Source organism: Mus caroli, chromosome 6 (assembly GCF_900094665.2).
Source record: "Mus caroli chromosome 6, CAROLI_EIJ_v1.1, whole genome shotgun sequence".
In the NCBI taxonomy this organism is placed as follows: Eukaryota; Metazoa; Chordata; class Mammalia; order Rodentia; family Muridae; genus Mus; species Mus caroli.
Window position 1 is genome coordinate 120,923,441 of NC_034575.1, and position 10,408 is coordinate 120,933,848.

Sequence of the window (10,408 nt, forward strand, 5' to 3'; positions counted from 1 at the left end):
GTCTTCCATCCATCCACAAAGCTGAGAATTGGAAGTGATTAATAGCCTGGTGATCTGCGTTATCTGTTGGTCCATACCAAGCTCCTCNAACCAGGACCAGAGGTGGCTTGTGATCTAAATGACCCTTATATTATCTGTATAACCAGGGGGCTCCCCCAAGCTCCCAAAACCAGGACCAGAGGTGGCTAATAGCCCAAATGACCTCTACACTATCTGTATGACTGAGAACATCTCAGAGCCTTCCCTAAAGCCCTAAAGCTAGTACAGGCTTCCTATCTTTAGAACCCATTTCCTTGAAAGAAATGACATGGACTCTAAGTCCAGTTTTGATGCAATTACAAGGGACTGTATTATACCAGTATAACTTTTCCCCCAGTTATACTGTGTTTAAGTTTGTTGGGGATAAATCGCCTTGTATCAGACTTCCCAAGTCTGATCCAGGTTGAAGAAGTTAATCTGAACCAAGGTTTCTTTCTCCCTGTGATTGACTTCCATGCCTGGACACCTGCAGGGTCCCTCTCAAGGAAATGGTCCAGGGGACTGAAATTACAGACGGCTAGTCCAGGGTTTTTTATTCTGATGTAGTTATTTTGGGGGGGAATTATCTTGGCATTCAGTGAGACGCCTTATCTGATCACCCACACCTCCAGAATGAAGATGGTGTTTGGGTTGTGGGAATGCATTCTTTCTCTGAGGAAATTCTCTCTGGGTTTGGATTCTAGTCTGGGAAACATTCCCATAGGCATCTCCCTCTTCCTTATCCCAGAAAACCCAAGGCCTGTCCTTACCCAGGATGTTAAGTGGCATGATCTGTTGAGCTTGGTACAGAGAGGTGGAGATCTGGCAGATGTAGTTCCCCTCATCCTTTAGAGTGAGGTTGGGTAAGGTGAGAGAGGCATTTCCAGCCCTGAGTAGCTCCTCAGGCTCCAGTGTAGCGCCCTTNCGCTTGGCCTGCCCCTGCCCTGTCTTCCAGCTGTACACCAGCTGGCCGCTGCCTTTATGCTGCTGCCGCCACTCCACGCCAGTGAGTTCCAGGCCTGGTGCCACGGAGAAACTGCAGTGCAGGGAGACAGAGGACCCCAGCAGGTGGTTTAGGGTTTGGGTCTCTGATGTCACCTGGAACTCCACTGTAGAGAGAAAGAAAGGGTGACTTACAGACTGTTTCTTCCTTAAGGTCACCTCGCCTCTGAGCCATGAACAGACAGCTCCGGCTCCGTTCCCTGGACAGTGGTACTGAGTTCATTTCCTGTCCAGTGGAGCCATAAGTTAATGGTGCAGCAAGGCACATATCAGAGCCTGAACCCACGATCTTCGTGGTTCAGTCCATTCAGTGCTAGGGCTGCAGATGTGGACAGTACGTCTGGCTTTAATAGTCACATCTTTTCATGAATAAAATACTGTTAAGTCCTGTGTGCACTGGACCCTTGTTACTGTGAGTAGAGCACTCCCCAGCCTTGATATGCCTTTGGGATCCTTGGTTATTGTGAAGCAGAGTGGCCTTGACTTTCAGCTATCAGCCCTAACTGCACATGGGAGCATTTGGGGGTGAAGTGTTGTGGTCCCTACAGCCTAGTCAGTCCAGGGGAGGATATCTATTTTAGTCGAGGCAGAGAGGAACCATGACAGTTGATGAAATAGGTCAGAAATAAGTCACGGCTGGGTGGGTGTATGTTGTTTCATTTATTTGTAGATCTGAATTAGCTCAAAAAGGGAGAAGCGCTAAACCACCCATGACCAAGGATAGGAGATGCTGAACATCTTTTCTGATGTGGCAAGGCACATTCAGAAAGGACTGTAGAGCCAGAGGGTGTGGTAGTGTATGCCTGTACCATCAGCTAGTAAGGAGGCATGACAGAATCAAGTTTCCAGGCCTGCCAGGGCACCTGGGTGAGACCCCTGTTTCACAATAAAACTGAAAAAGGAGTTGAAGCTATAGTTTAGTAGTAGAGCTCGTGTTTAGCACAAGGCTCTAGGTTCTATCCTCAGTATGGGACAACATAATACTAAAGGCTAATGTTTTAGGGGTTTGCAGAGATAGGAGAGGGGCCCCCTCATCTTCATCTTCTGTAGACTTGATTTTCTCCTTTTTGGAGGCAAAATAATTAACTGGACTCTCCAGGTGCCTGTCAATATGTTTCCTCTTGGTTTTGAACCTGGTAGGAGGCACTAAGTGGGAGAGGATGAGGAATGGGCTCACTAGGAAGAGCTACTGAGCACTTCTGTCTCCCTGTGCTCTGCTGTAACTGCCATGAAGCACCGGACCAGACTCCCTCTCCCTGGGAGGAAACATGAGTTTGGCTAAATAAGCATGTAGTGACATGTGTAGCTACAGTGTCCTCATGCGTTGCTTCCCCACGATAGCCCAGTGAGAGAAAAGCATCCCCACTTTGGAGAAAACACCCAATGCTTGTTATGTTTTGATGCTTGCTCGATTAAGGATGTCCCAGCATCCCCTCTTCTTGACTCAGGGTATTTTAGAAAGAAAAGATGAAGCTCTGTGGGTACCTCAGGAGGACCTGTGGGATATTTGTTTTCTTCCTTCTATCCCAGCTCTAACCACAAAACCCAACAAAATGCCAAACAACAAACCAACCAACCAANCAAACAAACAACCAAAAAACCAAAAAACCATCTTGGGGCTATTGAGATGGCACAGTGCATAAAGTGCTTGCTGCCAAGCCTAGTGAACTAGTTCAATCCCTGGAAACCACATGGTAGGTTCTGTAAGCTGTCCTCTGATCTCTATCTATGTGCTGTGGCATGTGCACACGTATGTGCGCATGAACACACACACACACACACACACATACACACACACTATAATGCAAAATGTTCCTGTGCCGCTGCATTTTGTTTTCTCACCTTGAGTCTTCACTGTGCCCTGGGCGCTCAGAGGTAGGTTCAGTGTAGGGTGCCAGACAGCTCCAGCTTCAGCATCTCTTAGAGTCTTCATCACCATGGAGACACTGGGGCCGCCTCTAGATACCTGCATGTTGCTGATGAACCAATGTGCTTTCTCAAAAGTGGCCTCTTGTCTGGCCTGGAGGAAATACTTGGAGATCTCACAGGTCACCGCCTTCCCGCTGCAGTCAGCATGGAGCAACGCCTCTGCCTGGGGAATCTGTACCAAGTCCACTGGGGAGAAGGGCAGCATACAGAAGTGATGTTGGATGGACAACGCCAGGCAGCTGGGGGGCAGGCGTGGGTAGACAGAACTGGGAACAGGGTTCCTGTGGAGGAAGCCTAGGATGGGGAGATTTTACCTGAGGCCTCAAAGATAATAGGTGAATCCTGTTTGGTCTCTGTGCTCCCCTGGAAATCTGTGATGCCTTCCAGGGAGCCATCATCCAGCACTGGTACCTGCTTCAGCACAAGCAAGGCCCTCTCCCTGTCCCCACTGCTGGCAAAAGCCCCGCGGTGCCTGTCTTCTGTCACCAAGAAGCAGTCTAAGACGATGTCTGTGGGCTGCCACCGTCTTTCTGCTGTGGTGGGTGCTGTGGGAGGGCCTGNAGGGAAAGTGGAACAAGCACCCTCGTCTTCCACACTCTTCCCACCCCTTCACCAAGCCCCGGGCTGATCAGCAGGTAAAGGTGCCTTCTGGGTCCCGTTGTCTTGGTGTNACCTATAAACCCAGCTTCTGCTGAGGCACCTGCTACTCAGGCAGCTGCTCTGTGAGTTATTTCAAGTTCTAGATCTGTCCTGATCAAAGCCAGAGGGATTTATGCTTTTATATTTCTGAGTTTCAGCTGTGGGATGCAAGGGAATTTCTTGAAAGAAATTTTCAGGTTAAAAAAAAAAAAAAAAGGAATGAGAAATACTGCCACAGGGGAGGGGAGCCAAGACACTTGCTGTTCCTAGGGACATTGACAACCTTTTTCTCATCACCCAACTTTCCCAGAGGCCTCTGCTTTCAGCCATAGCCACGCCCACCAGGAGTCACCTCCCCAATGATTTCTTAGCCTGGGGAGCCCCTTCCTCTTCTAAGGGTTCAACTCAGGGCAGTGTGCCATCCCACAGAATGGTAACACCCTGCCTTTCCACCGAGGAAGCCTCTCTTTTCTGTGAGTTCTCTGCTGTACCCCTCTCCAAACTGGTTCCGCATATTCTGAGTGCCGCACTCATTTGCTGGGCTTAGCAGACAAGCTGGCGCTGTTCTGAGAAGGTGGCTTCCTGGGGCTCCTTTAGCTCCGCGCTTCCTCCTCCCCGTCCCCCAGGCCCCAGTCAGGTCTCGGCACTCACCAGTCCCTGCCGCGCCAGAGACAGCCAAACAGAGCAGCAGACACCAGCTGGGCTCCAAGCCCATGGAGGCTACTCTCAGGCTCTTCCTTGCTGGCTGCCTTCTCCACAGTTCCCCTGCTAGTGATCTCTGGCTGAAGAGGGGGTTCTGTGAGCACCCTCACTTAGCACCTGTGGTCCCTGTTCTCTTATCCGTTTCTCTTTCACTTTCACTTCAACTGCCTCTGTGGCCGGCCTGCCCGAGGCCAGTAACAGCCGCAGCCAACTCTGCTTTCTGTTCTCCCTAACGTCCACCCTGCACCCAAGAAATCCCCAGGTGATTTCAAAACCTGATATCACCACATCAGCTTTCCCATCAGCCCCAACTATGAGAGGGCTGGAGAGGGGGTGGAGCCAGAAGAAGATTCCCCGGTACTCTGGACACTTCTTCCTTTCAGTCCTTGCAAAATCCTTTGGGTCTGCCCTGGTGACAACTCCCTGTTCAGATCTATGATCAAACGGATGAGATGGGGTGTGGCCTGGTTGTAGGATTGGAATTTTAGGAGGCTGGACAGCTACAATGTGAAGTCTTACTTTAACTTGTATTTGTGTATATGCGGTGTATACACTCGTGTGGGTGAGTATGCCCAGCCCTGCCTGTGTGTGGAGGCTCAGTGAGGGCACTGGGTGTCTTGCTCTATTACCCCACCTTATTCTTCAGAGACAGGGTCTCTTTCTGAACCTGGAATTGTTTGGTGGCCAACAAGCACAGCTATGGTGATCTCCTGCTGTCTCCACTCCAAGCCCCACCCTCGCCACACCACTTAACCCCTTGAATTACAAGCTCAGGGCCACAATGAGGGGTCGTTTGGTTTGTTTGTTTGTTTCAGTTGTAGGTGTGCATATTTGAAGTTAGCATTTACACTATCCTTCTTCCCAGCTCACTGTCCCTTCTTTTTTTTCTTCTTCCTCCTCCTCTTGTTCCCCCTACCCCCATTCTGTAGGAAGGGGAATAGCACATAGCTGGCTTGTTACTAGAGTCCCTGGGCCATAAGGCCTGGCTCCGGGTTCCAGTGTTTGCCTGCACTGAGAGAAGGGACAATGTGTATAGAAGTAGACAAATGAATTTATTTATAGTTTTAGCTCAACTGAGAGAAAGTCTGAGCCTCAGCTTTCCCACAGCACTGTCACAACTTACAGAGAAGATGGAACCAAGGCCAGGAAGTCTGTGTCTGTAGATAGTGTCTCTCACAGCAGTCAGCCCTTCTGGCACCTGGGTACCTGCCGGTGGCTCATTCCACTTTTTAAAACACTTTTATTATTTTTCATCGTGTGTGTGTGTGTGTGTGTGTGTGAGAGAGAGAGAGAGTCCTGTGTTTGTAGATACCAGAGGAGGTCAAAGGTGTCAGACCCTCTGAAAGTAGAGTTACAGCTGGTTTCGCTCCATCCGACAGTGCTGGGAGTCAAACTCTGGTCCTCTGGAGGAACACTTCGTGCTCCTCACTGCCAAGCCCCCTCTGGAGCCCTTGGTGAGCCATTTCTACCCCTGGCATGTAGTTTTGCCAGCTGGACGGTTTCACTTAGAGTAAGTGTGTTTTATAGCTAGAGCCTGAGTCTCCCCAGNTTTCTGGGCCACACACTGGGATNCTGCTCTTGTCCCCGTTGGTCTCAGAAGGGCAGTTTGTTGAGTATTCACAGGAAAGGGTTCTGATGACCATGACAGGGGAGCAGGCCACCATCGAGGTCTCTGTGGAAGGGCCCCACCCAGCACCGGGTCAAGGGTAGGAAGCAGGCTCGGGTTTCCGGTAGTCCTCCTGGATAGGGATGGCACTGCCCTCCTCCTCCCTGGGGCAGCTGTAAGGACAAGGCTCTTCAGGCACTGCCTGCCTGTCTTCATCTGTACAAACACAATTGGTCAGCAGTGGAGAGAAGAAAGGTGAAGGTGAGGGGAGAGGAGAAAAGCCCAAGTGGAGGACTGGGAGCTGGGGGCCTGGGGAAGCCTGGGGGAGCCTGGGGGAGCCTGGGGGGCCTGGGGGAGCCTGGGGGGCCTGGGGAAGCCTGGGGGAGCCTGGGGAAGCCTGGGGGAAGGACACTTAAGGAGCCAGAGTAGATGGGTAGAGTGGGGGGTGGGGGATTTAGGTGTGGGTAGCACAGCTGAGAGGCAGGAGGGAAGNCCCGTGTCTTACTTGGCCCGTGGTTTCTTCTTTGATGGAAGAACAAGATTGCACCCAGGACNAAGACAAGAAACATGCTGGAGAAGGTCACAAAGATCCAGATGCAGTCCGAGCTGCACAGGGGTCTACGGGCTGTGACGGACAAGAGCACACGGAGGCTTTGGAGGCTCATCTCACTCTGGACCCTCAGCCCTGTCCGGCTGTCCTTTTCCTGAGTCACCCTGCCCCTGTTGGACCAGTCCTTTCTCTCCTAATCTCTAACTAGAGTCTGCTTCCCTTTGCCTCCAGCTCTGTCTGTCTCTGTGTCTTTCTCAGAGTCTAGTTTAGTCCCTTGAGACAGGATTCCTCCATGACCTGGAAGCTTGATGGTTTGGGCTCTGCCGGCTCTGCCTCTGCCTCTGCCTCTGCCTCTGCCTCTGCCTCTGCCTCTGCCTCTGCCTCTGCCTCTGCATGTGAGGGCTACAGATACGCACTTCCATACTCTGCTTGGTTTTCCCTGTGGCCCTGGGTATTACGTCACACTTGTACAGCAAGTTATCCACCGAACTTTCTNCCCAACTCTGTACCCCCTCCCTCACCCAGCACCTAGGGGTTTTCTGTGGCTGTTCTTTTGGCCTCTTTCCTCTGTGCTTTCTCTGTGGGGTGGGGATTAGGAAGACAACTCACATGACTGGTGGCTATAGACAGTTGAGTCGGAAAGATGCCTGTGTAGGGGCCAGGATGGCTTCTCTGGAAGAAACAGACAGAATGAGTCACAAGCAGGAAACCTCCCAGGATGTCCCAGGCTTTCCTGTGATTTTGCAGGAGTCAGACAGGAGGAAGACACGCTGGCCCAGAACCTAGCTAGGGGTAAACACAGCCTGGGCAGTGCTGGGCAGGCAGCCTTCTGCCTCGTCCCGGACTGGATAAGGAGCAGCCTGATGCATACCTGTGCCATGAGGTAAGTGGGTGGGTGGTGGCTGTGGACTCGGGGNCTCAGATGGCTGTCTGGTCAGTGCAGGGTTTAGAGGAGGGTCACACTCTGTACATTCCTGGTCCCTGCACTGCCAGCCTGTGGAACAGGTGCACTCAGCATTGGCAGTGACTGTGCAGCTGCGGTTGAGAAAACCTTGGGAGAGAGGAGAGCCAGGAGAAACAGGACATCACAGATCTTTAGAGACCTGGGGTGTCTACTTGCCCCTGACTCTCTCCTGAGACCCCCGAGACTCACTCATAGGGTATGAATGTCTTCCACTCCCCGCACCTTACCTATTTCCCCTCTGCCCCTCCCCCACCCCCACCTGCCCCTCCCTCACTGCCACCTGCCCCTCCCCTGCTGCCACCTGCCCCTCTCTCTATGCTGATGCCGCCTGCTACCTTTCCCAGGCTCAGACACAGAAACTGAAAGTAGAAAAAGATTGTATGACTTTCTTTCCTACTCACTGCTACTTTAAAGCTTTTTATTGGCATATCANATACTACCCANCTCTCAAGACAGGGTTTCTCCNGGTAACAACAGTCCTGGCTGTCCCTGAACTCACTCTGTAGACCAAGTTGTCCTCAAACTCAGAAACCTGCCTGCCTCAGCCTCCTGAATTCGGGGATTAAAGGTGTGCGCCACCACACCTGCCCTTACTTATATGAAACTTGGAAAATAATTCAAGTTTGGTTTAGGCACAGTGTAATATTTCTGTAGGACTCATCTGAAAGTCCCACAAATGAAGACTTTTCTTGTTAGATGTTTGTCTCAGACTAACCATTTGGATGGTTCTGTTACTAGAGATTACCAGCCAGTTGCCTTCATGTTCCAGAGCATGTTCTCTATTAATGTTATTAAAATCAGTTATGTATGTGTGTGTATATATATATATATGTATGTATATGTATATATATATGGGTGGTTTTTTTTTTTTGCAACAGCAATTAAAGAGTTCTTTTTTTTTCCCCTATACACAAAGTGCCTGCTCACCGTTAAAGGGGCCTCTTTAAATTATGCTATTCTAGTGTATGGTAACGTAGGCCTCCCAAATCCCTGGCATAGGTGGGGAGTTTGAAAGGAGACTGCAGATATCCTACCTCTTCCTTTGCAAAAAGTAGAAATGTATAAATTAAGAGAAATGATAGATGTACTTGCTTTCCACCCAAAAGGCTTTTGTACAAAAAGGTTGCTGTGCCCTGGTTTCTGGTGTCATTCCCCAGCTCCAAGTAAGAGCTGACCTACAAATGTACGCTGTGGGAACACAGGCTGCTCACTGGCTGGACGCTGCTTTTCTGCAACCTGGGTTTCTGGAACTACCTTGCTCCTCCCCTGCACTCTTGAGTTATATATTTTTCATTTTTCGTGTGTACTCATGGACACATAGGACGATCTCAGGACAACTTGCCAGTTGATTCTTTCCTTCTACCATGTGGCCCAGAGAGTAAACTCAGGCATGGTAGTGGCAAGTACCGTTGTTACTTACTGTGCCATCTCCTTGGCTTTGTTTTTTCTTTTGTGAGACAGGGTCTTGCTATGTTGTTCATCCTGGCCTTGAACTCCTATCATCCAGTGATCCTCCTGCCTCAGCCTGCCTTGTAGTTGGGATTATGGACATGCGTGACTGCATGGGCCCTCATTGTCTGAGTCCTATCCATGGAGCCCTTCTTAGCCATCCCTCGAATTCTGNATATCTCCCATGAAACACTAGACCTCTCCCCACATGCCTCGCCCAAGGCACACTGGGTTTCAGCATGGGCTCCACTTTCCATGGGCCTTGAAGCAGCTGAAGCTCTCTGACTCCACTGGCCTTGCCCCCACCCCCCCTGCCCCGACTCTTTCTCGGTGCTATCTTCCGCACACACTGCCCCTCTCACCAGAGTTACAATGCCTGCAGCTCTCGCAGTGGGGCCGGGTGTGGTAGTCTGGAGAGAAGGAGGTGCCTGGTATACAGGGATCACACTGAGCAGCTGTTCTGTCNTGTTCACAGTCCTTCACAAAGAATGTACCTGTGAGCAGAGGGGCCANGTGGAAGTCCAGGCAAGGAGGTGCTGGCTCTAGGCTCTGCAGGCTGCCTGACTTTGCTTGAGCTCAGCCTTATTCTGAGTACCTCCNTCATCTTAAATATCAATCTCCCCCCCAACCCCGCTGAGGCCCACTCTTACCTGGCTCACACATCNGGCAGCAGAGTCCTCCCCCAGTCCAGTAGTGTTTGTCTGGACAGCTGTTTGGGGCTAGGGTAGCTGAGAGTCCTACCAAGGTCCCCAGCATGCAGAGCCAGTAGGGAGGTGGCCATGCCATAGCTCCTGCCCAGGGAGATCTTTTCTGAGCCCCAACTGCTTNTATCGTGTCACTGGTGGCTCCTATGTGCTCTGGGCAGCAGCCACTGCGACTCCACTTGGGTGGTAAACCGACCTTTGAAGGCAGTTGTGGCTGTTTTGGTTTTCTTTGTCTCTCTCTCTCTCTCAGCAGCCTCCACCCCCTTCTCTTTTCCGCACTCCGGAGAGACTAAGAAGGGGCAAACCCAGCTCTGCTGAGCTTCACAGACATGCGCCCCCCCCCCTTGGGCACCTCTCTCAGTAATGAATAACCACAGCCGCCTGTCCTGTTGATAGGGATGGACGCTGGGTGCCCTCATCTGTCCCTGGCAAGTGTCCTCTCTCATAGCCCAGCCCTTCCAGAGGTGACCAGACAGGAGCAGACTGCAGATTATTTCTGAAGCTCCCAGGGGCAGGTTAGTTTTAGAATCATGGCATTTTCAGATTTTGCCTAAAACTAGTACCACAGAACACCCCATTAGAGGTGGGGTGGCACGGCTAAGCACAACAGTTTGGAAGACGGTCTTATATATGCAAGGTAGCCTCAAGGCTGCTTGGTAGCTGAGGGTGACTTGGGACTTCTGATCTTTCTGCCTCCCTCTCCTGAGTGTTCCTGGTGTTACAGGGTTTGCTACCAAGCCACTGCTGCTGGTGCCATAGGGCTGNGCTGCCGCGTCACGTTTATGTGGTACTGGGGATTAAACCCAGGGCTTTTTGCATCCTAGGCAAACACTACTGTCTGAGCT

General features: G+C 51.1%; 2 protein-coding genes across 2 annotated transcripts in view; both read right to left on the bottom strand.

Moving 5' to 3' along the window:
- Tapbpl (TAP binding protein like) overlaps positions 1–4,700 on the bottom strand; it is a 5,787-nt gene extending 1,087 nt beyond the window's left edge. Inside the window, exons 1-4 of the mRNA XM_021164185.2 lie at positions 4,240–4,700; positions 3,264–3,506; positions 2,863–3,135; positions 789–1,127 (exon numbers count right to left, since the gene is read on the bottom strand). Of these exons, the coding sequence (XP_021019844.1) occupies positions 789–1,127; positions 2,863–3,135; positions 3,264–3,506; positions 4,240–4,303 (919 nt within the window). The 5' untranslated portion in view covers positions 4,304–4,700. The remainder of the gene's footprint in view (positions 1–788; positions 1,128–2,862; positions 3,136–3,263; positions 3,507–4,239) is intronic.
- Positions 4,701–5,323: 623 nt separating this feature from the next.
- Cd27 (CD27 molecule) lies at positions 5,324–9,894 on the bottom strand. The gene is made up of 6 exons (XM_021165670.2): positions 9,510–9,894; positions 9,222–9,353; positions 7,318–7,497; positions 7,056–7,118; positions 6,402–6,521; positions 5,324–6,112 (listed from the first exon to the last, which is right to left on the bottom strand). Exons 1-6 carry the CDS (start codon positions 9,643–9,645, stop codon positions 5,991–5,993), a joined length of 753 nt encoding a protein of 250 aa, XP_021021329.1. The 5' UTR covers positions 9,646–9,894; the 3' UTR covers positions 5,324–5,990.
- Between the last annotated feature and the right edge of the window lie 514 nt (positions 9,895–10,408).